Consider the following 14968-nt stretch of genomic DNA (forward strand, 5'->3'; position numbering starts at 1 on the left):
AAGACACACCTTAGGTTTGATTTGGGGTGTCGGCTTTATTTTACCCATGAAATGGCAACTATTAATGTTTTTCAATTAAGTCGATTTTCTGTTGCTGAAAAGATTTCAATGAAATGTGTGTGTGGAGGCGCCACGTATGTTTCCAAGGGCAATAATGTCCAGGGTTCAAGGACATTAAAAGGTTCCTAAAAAGGTTAGGAATCACGGATGTAAGAGCCATCGTCATTTGGAGCAGGCACCTTCAATGGGGCTGAGGGGTTCGAGTGATTTGCTAGGAAATCAGCAAATCTTCTTTCTCACTTGAACATTCTCACAACTGGCTTGCAAAACAGCCACGAGGTACTGGGACCAAAATGCCTTGGAGATTAAAACAAGTTGATTCTGTGACATAGGCAGGAGAGGAGGATTAAACTTTCATTATTTTTTTTTAAGGGGGAAAAAAGTTAGACAAAGGAATATGAAATTTCCTTCAAATCATAGCAGGAAAAATAGCTTCCATTTCAAAAGGCAGACCTGATCTTTTAGATTCTAGCTTTGCTTCCAACAATCACATCTTCTATGTATCTTTGCATATCCTTATAATACTGGCACATACCAGAATGTTCCATGAACGTTTGAATACACTGGACCATATTATTGTTTCAGCTTAGAAAATTTGGCTCCGTATAAATACCAAAGTGAGTCTAATTTCTTTTACTTTAAAAAAAAAATGAATTGCAATACCATTATTTATGTTTTAAGAATTTTAAGAGGTCTCTTCAGAAAATTGTGAGTGCCCAGGGGAGTGATAGTCAGAACCGTAGGTCACTAGCCCAGACCACATTTCTCCTATATAGTCGTACTCACAGTGGCATGGAATGTCCCAGAGAAAGATTTTTAAGGAGGCCAACCAGATGGTGCTTGCCAAAGTACCAAGGCCATGGTGCGTCTCTCACATTTGGGGTATGTCATGTGGATCAAAGAGGAACAGCATGTGGGGAGGGCCCCTGTGGAGTAGTAGATCGCAGCCCCCCTTGGGAGCTAGACAGTGCCATTGTGCAAGGCAGGGGTGGGGGTGGGGTTGGGGGGGATAGAGGAAGCCTGGGGGGCAGGGTACAGCTGACAGGGCAGGTGGCTGGTGGGAAGGGTTGGGGGCCTGCTGCAAAGCAAGTGTCCCATCTCTGCCCCTTACCTTCGATTTTGACCTCATGAAAGGAAATCCCACGCTGCATTTGAGGAAGTCTGATTCGAGCAGTTCACAGGAAATGCCCATTTCCTCCTGAAAGAGAAAAAGCACCAAAGGATGGGCTGGCTGCGTGGAGACAAATGTGTGTAAGTGGCCTCCGCAAGGCAAACTGAGACTTCAGCAGATGCGGTCCTTCTTCAGGGAAGTTCCCAGACAATATCATTGTTGGCTCGGGTGGGAGGGAAGCCTGCAACCAGGCTGAGTCCCCAGTCCTCCTCTGGCAGCCCACCCTTCCCATGGGCTCCGTGGGAAGCCAGGCATCCAGAACATTCTTAACTAATGTTTCGGCTCTGAACCCTGGTGCTCTCCTGTTGAACTGGGCCAGGCTGCATGTGAGCCAGATGCCTCCAAAAGTTTGGATGAAAGACAACCACGTCATCTTCCTGGACACTTTCTCCTAAGCCCACACTCTAATCCTGCCTTTCAAGATCTTGCTAGTTTAGGAAAGACAAACTAAGAAAATCACACCAAGAAAAATACAGGGATTCTTTCCATAGCCCGAGGTGGTGAGGGCTGAGCTGGTCCCCTGCAAGCCTTCCCAGGTACAAGAGCAAGGAGAGGTCTCCTAGTGTAGCCTGCTGAGGCTGGACTCTACATACAGCGGCATGAGAAACCAGGACAGGGGTCGTGGGGGACTGCTGCCTTTCTACCTGGACACGTGGTCTACAACCAAGGTCAAAGGAAAGCCAGGAGGCTCTTCATAACCCACAGGTTCCAAGTTACTGAAGCCAAATCAAGACTTCCATGTTGAAGATTTTGGAGAAGGAGAAGCCACAGAACTAGCACTTGCTGAGTATCTAGAAGCCAGGACATCAAAGTTCAATGAGGTCATGTACCCTCCCCAAGGTCATTCTTGGTGGACTCTAAAGTTGTTCCCACTATCAGGAATACTTTTCCTCAGTCCTCCTTCCAAGGCTTACTTCATGCATCTTGGCCCCAAATCCTCCTGGGTGCCAAGTTCACACACATAGTGTGGAAGCGGGACAGGATTCAGAATGGACCCTGAGCTTCTATGGGGTAACTGAGTCAGCATATCACCTACTCCGATCAGCGTGAAGGGCACAGGTCTGAAAGATGTTAGTCCCCATCCTTGAAGAGCTCATAGCTTAGAAAGAAGAGACCTCCCAGCAGATAAACAGACACTTACATGGAAGTGTGAGGGGCTGCTCTTGGAACCTAGAGGATATGCATCATCAATTTCAATAAGGAAACCAGAGGATAACTTCTCAAATGCTGTCTCAGGACCTACATGTCCCAAAGACTGGTCCTAATGATTCATTGTGGGGGCTTTGTTCCCATCTCCTTCCTCCTGTTCCTCCCTGCAGAAGCAATGTCCACAACTGGCCCGAGGAAAAGCTCCTCTAAATCCTAGCTAATCAGCTTGTGGGCATCAGGGGCAGCGAGCCCAAGCCTAGGTGACATTGGCTCTCAGTTTCACATCTGTCATGGGGTACAATTACTCTCAAGAGCATCCCAGCATATATATAAATTACATGAGTTCTCAACCTAGTTCTAAACTCCCTTTGTGAAGTTCCATACCTCACTGGAAATCCCTTTCAAACCAGGAGAGAGGTTTTCCATTCAAGTCAAAGGTCTATCCGTTCTTGAAGTAAAGATTCATTGCTCTGAAGACTTTTTTAGATTTTGTGTGGGTGTGAAGGAATGACTGTGACTTCAAAAATTTGCTCTGGAACTTGAGAGGACCTCAGGTTACTTGGCTTTGGCTTCAGACTGCTTTTGATTATTCAAGAGCTGCTGAAATTACTTCTTTTTGTTAATTCCAAAATGCTAGAAAATAATGCACAAGCCAGCATTTAATGCATTATTCCGAGGCTCTCTGCCACCCTACATAGTCTACTAGAGATTGCAGAATTCTGGTTGGACCTTGGTGGGGCTAGGCAGAGAGAGCAAAAACCACAGACCTCTCTAGGATAGAGAGTGCTCAGTGGACGATTCATGACTCACACACTCCTGGTGGTGCTATAGGAAAGGATGTCGGGCATCACCCTTCTGCTGCCTGTCAGCACCGATACAGTCCTCCTGGGGTTATTTATTCCTGTGCTCCACTCTCCTACTACAGTTGTGAGGTAAGCAAACACTACGATTCCCTGTGTGGATGCTGTGGGTGCTGGTCCTAGAACCCCTTTACCACAGTTTAAAAGCCCCCAGCTGAATGGGAGCCGCTTTGCCTGGGGTGGGAGGGGGAGGGTTACAACACCCACCCTCAGAAGCATTCTGAGGTTTGACATTCTTGGATTGACATCCCTCTGCCTCCAGGTAAGACTGGCTCTGTAGTGCGGCTTAGATTCCAGAGCCCCTGTGGGATTAGGCTGAGGCAGCCTCCAGCTGACAGCACATCTGTTGGGTTCCTTCCTCTGTCCCCTTCTGCTCCCTTCACTCCTCTTCTTTCCAGAGCATTTCCCTAGTAAGCTGCTTGCACAGAAATCCCCATCTCAGGTTCTGCTTCTGGTGAACCTGACCTCCTACAACACTCTTTATAGCTGAGGCTCCCGGCACTGAGAGCTACTGGAAAGGACAGGGCGTTTGCTCCCAGGTGAGGAACGACAGTGGAAGGGGAACATCACATGCTAATAAATCTTTTTTAAATTCACACTAACCAAGAGAAAGCTTATCTAACTGTAGTTTATGAAATCTGGATAGCCAGGCCCATCAGGGGAGCAATTTACCCCAAAGCAGCATCAACATCCTCTTTGTTCCAGTTTCACACCAAGCCCAGGGCATAACTAAAAAACAGGCTCATTATGGAGCCATTCACACCCTTGGCAGCCAGGCAGGCAACCTTGAAGGCACAGAGAGACCCAGTGAGGCTTCAAAATAGTGATCTCTTGGGGGTTGCCTATTATTTCTGCCAGACACTTGGTGCCCACCAGGAAGTATGTGGGAGAGGTTCCAGACATCAGGCGTCCCATTGGCTCTGCCTTTTCCCATGTCCCAATCATTGCCTATCCTGAGTTTAGGTTAGAGAATGCAACTTTATCATTGTTGCAAGACTTATGATGATCGGCTCTCAGCTGACTGGGAACATGGACCAGTGAACAGACTTCTGATTACCCAATTCAAATACAGTACAATCTACTGCAGAGGGAAACTAAGACCTTGCTGCAAAAGAAGCAGACTTCCATGAAATCAATGAAAGTGATGATGGAAAACTGCTCAAGCCACACAAAGCCACTGATAAATCTGGATCTGGCTGAGTTAGATCACTTATCTGATAAATATCCCTGGATGATAACACTTTAAGATGCTTCCAAAGATAAGGATTTAAATAAAAAAGATCAAGAGAAGCCTTTGGAAAAAATATGCCTTTGTAAAAATGACCTTTTGCGAGCACCTGAATGGCTTAGTTGGTTAAGCCTCTGCCTTTGGCTTGGGTCATGAGCCCAGGGTCCTGTATTGAGCCCCATGTCTGGCTCCCTGCTCGACAGGGAGCCTGCTTCTCCCTCTCCCTCTGCCTGCAGCTCTGCCTACTTGTGCTCTCTCTCTCTTTCTCTCTTTCTCTGACAAATAAATAAATAAAATCTTTAAAAAAAAAAAAAGATGCTCATAAAGCAAATAAGCTTTTGTCTTGGGTCTAAGAGATCCTTGACATTATAATTCCAATGTTACAAGAGCTGTTAAATGTAAGATAATATAAACTTATTTCCATATTTCAAATAAATGTCCCAATCAAATCTTAAAAAAAATTTTTTACTATGAAATTTTGGATCTTATTCTAAGAAGATTCACATAACTGGCCTTTTTCTCAGTCCCGCTTTCCTTGGCTAACAAGGATCTCTAATACCATACAATGCTATCAGGGCTTCTCCCTGGAGATGGAGTGATTCAATTTAAATGAAATTAATTTCTTTTTAACTGACACACATTACTCTTAGGATCAGGAAAACATCAATGAACATTTTCTAGAACATGTGATGAAAAGCATGCTTGATTTAGGCACATTCACCTCTGTATCCTCAGTGCCTGGCACTGAGCCTGGCACTTAGTAGCTCCTGAGTTTGCGCTTATTAAATGAATGGGCCTTGGCTGGTCGAGGATTTGGATGAAGGGACTGCAAGAAGCAGCTCATTTGCTGGTCTGCCTGGCATGGGAGATGCTTGCCTTGGCAAAGGCCCCCTCTTTTCCAGACATACCTCAGCTCTCCCAGGCCCGGGAGTGTGGCCAGTGGAGCCAAGCCCCAGCCCTGTTCGTAACGTGCAGTGGTTGAGAAGAGGAATCAGATAATGAAGTAAGGGAGCCCCGTTGGCCTTTGGACTTGTTCCTCCCAATCACACAGCGTTTGATTTCATTCTGGAGTGCGCTTTATTTGACCACCAACACAGTGCTCTTTGGGAGCAACAAATCTGCAAAATCCAGCAAGGGCTCAGCGCCAGGAAAAGTTTGAAATTTGACTTCTCATTTTTTAGCTTCCTCATGGGTTTGTCAAAATGAAGAGGACACACATATCCCCATGTCTGGCAATTTGGTGTTCATCTAAGACCCCCTTCCTTCATCTAGGCACTAGAGGTGTGACCCCTATGAGCTGGTAAGAGAAGCCTCCATGTTTACTCAGTGAATACAAAATTCAGGTAAATTTTGGAAGCACTTTATCCCCAATTCTCTAATCAACTGAGGAGTCAGAGGTGAGCAGGGGTCCCCAATAAGCTGGCCCAGGGAGAACAGAAAGATACTTCATTCCCAGGAAATACTTTATTGGCCCCACTCGACCATGAGTCAGCCTGAACCTCACCAGAAAAAACAGTCCCATTCCCGGAGGGGAATCCTTTGGGACAGCGTCCATGAAATTCCTCCCCATGAAGAAAACCACATGAGCTTACAGCATAGAAAGTGCACAAGTTAGTGTCCCAGCTTTAATTACTGGCTCAGGTCTGCAACAGCTATGTGTCGTCAGGCCAACCATTCTTTCCTTAAGCCTCCATTTCCTTACCTGTCAAATGAAGTCATAACATCTGTCCTCTAAGACTTTGTTGGCCTGCTAGTGCTGATGGCTCTAAGGATGGAATACACAGATGGCCCCTACTCGGTAATGGCTCACTACGTGCCAGGTAGCTCCTTTGGGTGGTACCTTCCCTTTTGAAGCCCTTTTATAAGGAGGAAACTGGAACACAAAGTAATTATATCACTTGCCCAGGGGTCTCTAGCTGGCAACGTAAGAATGGATCAGAACGGGCTTGGGGTGGGGAAACCAAACAAGGAACAGACAAAGTCCCCTTTTCCCTCCTCCACCAAAAGAATCCATGGAAACTAAGCCTGAAAGGTGGGGAACATCACTCAACGAACCAAGAGCAGCCTTTATGTAACTTAGAACATATGGTGAGTCTAATACGGATGCCCAATACGGCTGATAGCCTGGCAAGGCTGGGTCAGTGGTTACAGACCTCCTGCCAGATAGGTGCTGCAGCGGAGCAGTCCGAGGGAACCAGAGATGATCACCCACACATGTGGGGGATTTGGAGGAATGGGGCCAAGAAAGCACTACAAAGCAAGTTCCTTTCTTAAATTTTGTCAAAACCCCGTTTGGAAGCCAAGGCCCAGACTATGCTGGGTTTGTTCTTTCCATGCTTAAAAAAGTGAAGCAAGCAGGAACTACAGTCAGGACAGATGTTTGAGACGGATGAACCACAAAACTGTTAGAGCAAAATTCCCCTGTGACGCGGAGTATCAGAATTTGGTGAGTGCACGTTAAGCCACTCTGAACCGATCACAGGCAGGCACAGAAGGAGCAATTATCTGATCAAAGGCGAGTCTTCTCCCCAACAGTCCTCGTGGTCTTAGAAAAAAAGTGCTCTGAAAGTTTTAAAATGAGTAAAAATACTACATTTTAAAAGCCAGTATGAATTAGAAATGAGTTGAATAGACTTATTCCTGTAACATTCCCTTCTTGGTGCATTACATCAACCCTGTTTAGAGCTAATCTCTATATTTTCCCAAAGTGCAGACAAATAAAACACCTCCCCCAGTGCTGGTGATTGCTCCCTTTGGGACCACAGGGATACGAACTTGAGAATATAAACAAACAAATACAAAGAAATCAACCAGCTCTTACTGAAAAGCCCCAAATGAAGAGACCAGTAAGCCATGTCTTCTAAGGCTGAAGAAGAAATTATTTGATTTTCACCTAGGAAGTTTGTCCTCCTGTTAAATAGAGGCAATGTCTTATTCTTGGATCTTTTAAAACATGGTTTCTATTCTTAGATTAAAAAAAAATATTTCCCAGAACTTGCCAATTCTTAATCAACCAGCTAAGAATTCAATGCTGCATTCTATCTCACAAATCAAATTATTTTGATTTTCTATCGCTCTTTTCCTTTTCCCTACAGGCTGACTGGAAAATCAACAAGGTGGAAACCTCTCCCAAAAGGACAGGAAAGAATTTAACATCATGGCATAAAAACAATTTATGAGCAGTGTTTGGATGAAAAGGTTTTGTAGGAGTCAAGTGTTTGAGGGGTACTTATTAAAATCCCGGCCAGGAATCTTGGTTAGAAATGTACTCACAGTGAAGAATTTTACCCTGTCTACAAACCCACTTACACTCCTGCCCACTCAAAACTTGTTTCCAAAGGATTTTGTCCCTAAGGGCCTTGCTACTCAAAGTGTAGTCCTTGGGCCTACAGCGCCAGCCTCACTTGGGAGCATGCTAGAAATGCAGACTCTCAGGTCCCACCCCAGACCTGCTGAATTAGAGTCTGTATCTTAACAAGATGTCCAGGTAGCCTCTGTGATCATGACCATTTGAGAATCACTGCTCTACATCACTGAGCCCATCGGCTTGGGAGATAGGCTGTCAACACATGGAGACCACCTTCCTTATGCTCTCTACCCTCCAGAAAAATAGGTATACTGCTGATGCTATTTGAGGGCTACTGTATGTATGAGGACACACTTTTCCGGAGCTGGAGATCTGCCCATTCACATGTCCTTTATCTAGATTCCCCCGAAAGCGGACTCTGGGACAAGGGGGTGACCTCTGGGCACTCCATGAAGGAGTGGGCAGGTATGCCACCAGTGGGTGAGAAAGCTGGGGCATCTATCCTTCCATATCCACCTGTCCTTGGTTGAGCTGTTCTAGAAACACCAATGGTCCTGTGTTTCCAGCCCCTCGGTACTTGACTATAGCGGACGCCTGTAGCCAAGAAAGCCCCAAGCAGAGAGACACAGGCAGGCCTCGGCCTGCAGAGCAACTGGCACAGGTGGTCTCCAGGGTGGGTGGAGGGGATACAAAAGGACATGGACAGTAGTCCCCTGTCCTCTCCCATCTCCACAAGCAGTTGGGGTGGGGAACTGTGGGCCCGGGACAGAGGCAGCTACTGATGAACTTGCCTTGGCCACAGACGAAGAGACAGGGCCTCAGAGAGGACCTCCCCCCGAGTACTGTGTCTCCACACAGCACGCTGGGGGCCTCATGGAGGCCTATCTCTGGGGGCAGCCGCCTACTCATTTCTTCCCTCAGGTTGGTGCATATCTGCTTGGCTACCTTTGGACACACCTCAGGACTCTCCTTAAAGAACCAGCATCTTCTTTTAGAAGGATTCCTCCCTCCTTTTTCTTTTCTTGCTGCCACAACACATCAGCTCTAACCTCCTCCCACCCAGGTCAGCACAAAACCACCTCTTAGTGGATGCCCTACTCTCAGCTGGTCCCCAGTCTGTTCTATAAGCTACTCCGGGTGCATCTTAACACACTCCTTGGTTCACTTTTACTTAAAGACCTTCAGAGGTTATTACCAATCAACACCCTTCACTAATTTCTAACTGGAGTGTGCACTGGAGCCGGCTGGGGCCAGAGACACCATGCACAGCTGTGTAGGCTGTTTACTGCACAAGAGACCTGGCTGTGGGGAGAGGGGCTGAACTCCAGCCCAGACTGCTCTCCCCAAGTCCTGCTCCTGGCCAAGAGGCTGGGGACCACCAGAGGGGGCACTTCTCTCTGATTTGTATGATGTGCCAGAAAGACCATGTCTGTGTGCAAAGCTTTCTAAAAAAGACCCAGATGGAAGCCCTGCCTAGACCCACTGAATCACAGCACACAGCATGGGCAAGCATTTGCTGAAAGCTCCCTGGGTGGTTCCAACGTGCACTCAAGTTAAGAGCCCTCAAAGGTTAGGTTACGTCATGATCCTTGTTAAAGATGCCGATTGCGGGCCCTACCCTTCCGAGTGGGATTCTTAAGAGCAGAAGAGGGGTCAGAAGATCTGGATTTTGAAACACGTGGAGCAAGTGTTCTATGTCAGCTTTTGAAACACTGACCCCAAGGGCGAGGACAGTCACTGCCGTTAGGGAGGTGAAGAGATTGAGAGCTAGCCTGAAGGAAAAAAAGCGCCTTCCCTGGGTTCTAACTCCCGTGAGGACAGGATACCTGTCATTATGCCCTCCCCTGCCCAGGATGGGAGCCTCACAGACCATTGCCCTGCCCCCCCATGCCCTCAGGGCAGTGACAAAGAGAGAAGAACTGGAAAGACCGTGGCCAGCTCCAACATGGGTGCTGGCCTCCCACTGCCCCCCAAGGAAGCCCATCCATTCATTCAACAAGTGTTTCTTATTTTGCCTCAAATGGGAAACAGCTCCTATAGCATAATTCGTACGTATGAGATACGCATGTTTTCTGTTATGTCTTTACATCCATTCTCTCATTTAATAATTATTTCGTGGGCAGCCTCGATGTCCTTCACTGGTTTTATAAGCAGGCCCTGTTGTCTCCCAGGTGGTGCTCCCAGCCTGTGGGAGGGAGAAGGACCCGGCTGCTGAGGAAACATCCCTGTAGACCCGGGTGTGATGACTGCCTAGGTGGGGTGCGCTCAGCGGGCTGACATGGAGCTCCATGTATAAGAGAACCTAAGACACATAGGTCAAATGCTATTATGAAATGACAATAAAAAATACTATTCGTAACATGGCAAGATCTAGCTGAGGGCCTCCTTATTCAGAACTGTATCTAACAGACTAAAAGGCAGAGGATGGATCCCTGCAGGACCTGTGCTCTGCTATTAATTTACTCAACAGGTATGAGTAGACTAATCTCATGTACTAGGCATGGAGGTCCGAAGCAAGCTTTCCCGCTCCATGCCAGACGCAGAGTGACTGCCTTGGTGGCTGGTCCAACAGAGCGACATACACCAGCTGCAGGCTCCAGCTGTTGGAGGCCCATGGGAAGGACAGAGAGGGGAACACAGGCTGTATCTCAGGACCTTCAGACTGCACACCTTCCAAGGAAAAGCCTGATGCCAAGAACCTCAAGGCTCGATACCACAGTCAGAACAAGAGCAAGTCCGTTTTACAGCACTGAATTGAGAAGGACCCACTACTGTAACTAAAAGGTTATGTGTCCTTTTTGTATTTTTAAGGGAGATGGACTGGGTTTCCTAGGATTGTAGCTGGTTTTCTCTATATTTGGTTTTAACATTTTCAGTTAATTGGCCACTTACGTAAACTGACTCACACAAAGAGTAAGCATTGCTTTCGGTTGTTTTCATGGCTAGGTTTTAAATTCAATCTTGCTACAGTTGTTTGTGAAAGATCTTCGGATTCTTCCTGGTTCTTGGAAAAAAAAAAAAAAAAGGATGAGCTGCAGGTTCATAACACTGCCTAAGAGCCAGTATGTTCTGAACTTGCTGGATGTCAGAGGCTGGCTTGGTTGCAGGGCACAGATGAACGGACTGGCTTCTTCATGGCTTCCCATGCCCTGGCGCTGCAGACGGAATGGACTGATCAGCACTCTGTGTGTCTCCCTCTGTCATTTGCTGGGTGTCTCCCTCACAGGCGGTTTTGCTCATTCTTTAGTCTCCCTTTGACGATGTTTTCATTTGTCTTGCTTTCCACACTGGTTTTTAGTGCAGCTTCCGATGGCTAGACTGACCACACACCACCCCGCTCACAGCAGGGCATGGAAGGAGGCAGCGCCCCCTCCACACCCCCATGCCTCTCTTCCCATGTGGCTGTGCGCAGTGATTTCCAGCTGCCAGCACCTGTTTGTGAACGTGGAGAGATGGAAATGCTTGGGAATTCACACCCCCTTGGGGGAACCCTTACCCAAGAGCCCTTGTCCCCGACTGGGAAGCACAGAGAAGTGACCTGTACTTTGTGCCAAAGTTACCCACCTAATCTTTCTCGCCCCCTGAGAACTGTGATATACCTTTGCTTGGCCTCCTTTTTCCACTTCCCTACTGGTCTCTCCTGGAAACACTTCCTCGTAAATTACTTTCACGTGATGTCTTATCTCAGGATTTCATTCTAGGGAACTTTGAGACCATCATAGACACACCCAGCTTCCCTCCTCTCTCTGTGCCCCAGCTCGGGGATGCCAACCTGGCACCAGTGGGAGCACTTCAGGCTTTGAGCAAATGGCCTCCCAGGTCTTAGAAAACCTCTCATTCTCTCTAATGCACAATGCCGAGCAGGGCTGCTTTACTGGTAATGCCAGTTCTAAGCAAACCAGGCTCTTTTAAAACAAAGAATTCCACTCGCCAAACATGAAGGGTGCAAGCTAAGATGGCGGTGCAGACAGACTTACATGACTCACGTATCAATTTTAATCCACTTAAGTGCCTCGTAAACATGAACTCATTTAATTATTGCTCCTGAGCGTCTTCTCTTTGTCCACTTTGGGAAGAAGGCCTCCCACCCCGTCCGCACCAGGCTCCAGGCAGGGACCCTGAACAGCAGGTTAAAGCCACTCTCCTCTTTACAGAGCTTCCCAGGGGAAGGACCCGGGACCCTGGAAACTTCTCGGTTTGTGATTGCACAATGGTTTTTTTCAAACTGACTTGGGTTCAAGTCATAGTTTGACCACTTACCCAGTGGTGCCTTAAGTGCCTCTGTAAAAACACAGATAGTCATTCCTACCCCACAGCCTTGCTACAAGGATTTAGCAAGTCACTATGGCGGCTGCCATCATATCATGGTGGTGGTTGCTCCTCGGCTCTCTCGAGGGACTCTTCACGTGTTTCCTTTGCGCTGCCGTCTACATTGGCTGGCAAATCCTAAGCTGTTCAAAGCCCTCCCAGAAATATGACCCTCCACCTGGCTGGGCTGCCTGAAAAACAGGAGACAGAATTAACATGTACTGAACTCTGGTCACATGGCAGACACTGTGCTAAGCACTTTGCTAGGATGGACAGATTTATGCTTCTCAACAACCCTACGAGGTTATTAGATCATCTACTTTGCAGATGAGGATCCAGAGGCCCAGGGAGGGTGAAGGAACTGGTCCAAGGTCTCCTGGCAGCTGCATGGGAGTGAGCAGCCTAACCCCAGGGCCCCTACCGCCTCACACACCGGTCTGCAAAGGGGCCTTCAGGGCGCAGGGCGCACGGGTTTTCCTTCCTTTGCTCTGTGATAACCTGCGACAGCACAGAGGTTCTCAAACTCTGTCGCCATCAGATGCACACTGCTGGGACTCACCCCCAGCACTTCCGAGTCACAGGGGACCAGCCTGTGAATGTGCTTTCCTCATCAGGTCTCAGGTGGTGTGGACGCTGTGTCAGGAGACCATGCTTGGAGGAGCACCAATCTGGATTCTCAGAAACACTGGCCCCGGGCAAGACCCCCACTGGAGGACAGCCTTGGAAGATGGAGTAGGATTTGGTCTGCTGAGCCAGTGGACATCTGAGGCGGCCCCTTCCAGGGATGCTATGAAGTCTGTGGGGCCCCCGTGGGGTTGCTAGTGTAAGGGAGCCCTTCACAGGCCTTCCACTGTCACTGGGATGCCCCATGTCACCTTCCTCCTCATTGCCTCTGACCCCTGGGCCCCTGCAACAAATAGAAGAGTAATGTAATGGTGCTATGGTGAAGAAGTGCTGAAGAGAACAGAAAGGGAGGAGGGAATAAACATTTACTGAGTGTCTTCTCATTTTGGGACCTTGAAGCACCATCTTATTTAAGCCTGACACTGTGAGGTGGGTCTCATAATCCCCACTTTCCAGGTGAGGAAAATGAGGCTCCGGGAAGTTGGATGATCTGCCATAATGTGTGCAGCTATTTGGTGGCTAAAGCGGGGGGTACACAGTGCCTCCGTTTCCTCCACCCCGAGCTGTTTCCTTGTGACCATCTGGATGGTGGCCATCCTGTCTCAGACATAACCCGCACTGAGCAGGCTGCATAGGGGCGGCCTGGGACCCCATGTGCTGTTTCTGCTGGGGAAGGAAACATTTCATATGTAGCATTTCAGGCCACGAAACAGACTCCGGTCTGCGTGGGGTTTCCCAACCAGAACTATAAGGGTTGGCTGGTATCTCATCGGCCTGGAGGATCCACGGCTTGCCCTTAGAGCAGACAGAAACAGCAGTGTGCCTGCAAGGAGAGCGGCCCCAGGCCTTCAGAAATGGCCAGGAGAAGGCTTGCTGGCAGCCAATGGGCCCATTCGTGAGTCTCCAGCAGCTGCCCCGTGGTGAAGAGAGCTCGGCAGGCTTTTTACGAAGGGCACAGAGAGTTTTCTTTGGCACAAGATTCAGGTTTCCTGCCGTGTTCCAATGACCTCATGAGGGAAGCACCCCTGGGCCCCTCCCCAGGGCCAACAATCTGGGTTTCACAGCTCAGGCTTTCTGCTTATTTGGGGAGAGAGCTTGTTTCTTGTCTTCTTGAGGCCTTCCTCCCTCCTCCATCTGTGGCTCAGCCCACTGCCCTCCTCTGTATTTGAAGACAAAAGGCAGTCCTTTCAACTGGAACCTTCTAGACAGGGGGTTGTGGAGGAGGGAGTCCCCTCTGTTGTGAGCACCAACTCTGCATCTCCTCAGCAGATGAATTTTTAACTTCTAAGAAGTGACAGGTGGGAGAAGAATTCTGTGTTTGAATCTTAACAATTAGCACTAAAAAGCAAAAGGAAAAATCACATGGACCTTGAGACAACAAAAGCTCCTAGTTCTTTCAAGGGTTTCTGAGAGGGGTTTTCCTAACTAGAAATTCTGGTTCCTCCCCTCTGCAGGTATCATCCAATGCCATGATCCACCAAGGGCATTTTAACCCAGTCACTTCTAGAACCATTGGTCATGTCCTAGAGTTTTAAGTGGACACTTAAGATGGCCACAGAGCACTTACGAGTCAAGGCTGAGGTAGAGAGAGAACCTCTTCCTTCGTCAACATGAGCAGGAGAAGTAGGATCCCTACAACAACTGTTAGCTGTGAGACTATGGCCAAGCTCCTTGCCTGCGCTGAGTCCGATTTCTGCACTGGTAAATGAGGATAACAATGTTGTCCTCCAGCTCTGTGAGGACCCATCACAATTCCTTCTGGGGAGCCATCTCCTCCCCATATTCAGCCCAGGAGCTGTGGGTGGCACTCCATCCCCACTCCCACTCCCCTAAGAGGTGGGGCATGTGACCCAGGCTTAAGGCAATTAGACCAATGAGACTCAATGAAACTTTTGCGAGGACTTTTATGCCATGAGACTGCTCATTCACCGCGGCTTGGTAGCCATGTTGCCACCCCAAGGGGACAGCCTAAGGAATGAGCCAAAATGAGAAAGAAGCTGACAGATGGAGAGACACTGTGACAACTTTCTGAGGCCCTACAACAAGCTGTGGCTAAAGCCAACCCTAGGTTTTTTTCAGTTTGCAAAACAAGAAATTGTTTTCTCACCCAAGCCACTTTGGGATGAGTTTTCATTGCTTGCCACGAAAAGGGTTGAAACAGGTATAAATACTTATCTCCCAGTGTTCTGGGAAGCAAATTAAATAAAAGCCCTTGAAAGGGCCTAGCAGAGGGTGGGCTGGAGAACCGAAGCAGAGTAGGC

General features: G+C 48.1%; 1 protein-coding gene across 3 annotated transcripts in view; it reads right to left on the bottom strand.

The window, feature by feature from the left end:
- The window catches only part of ITGA9 (integrin subunit alpha 9), a 331177-nt gene that overhangs the window by 79093 nt on the left and 237116 nt on the right, over positions 1–14968 (bottom strand). For all 3 annotated transcript variants that reach the window (XM_036094209.2, XM_036094208.2, XM_036094211.2), the window contains one exon: positions 1172–1258. In XM_036094209.2, the coding sequence (XP_035950102.1) occupies positions 1172–1258 (87 nt within the window). The remainder of the gene's footprint in view (positions 1–1171; positions 1259–14968) is intronic.

The sequence above is a fragment of the Halichoerus grypus genome, chromosome 1 (genome assembly GCF_964656455.1).
Source record: "Halichoerus grypus chromosome 1, mHalGry1.hap1.1, whole genome shotgun sequence".
Taxonomy (NCBI): domain Eukaryota; kingdom Metazoa; phylum Chordata; class Mammalia; order Carnivora; family Phocidae; genus Halichoerus; species Halichoerus grypus.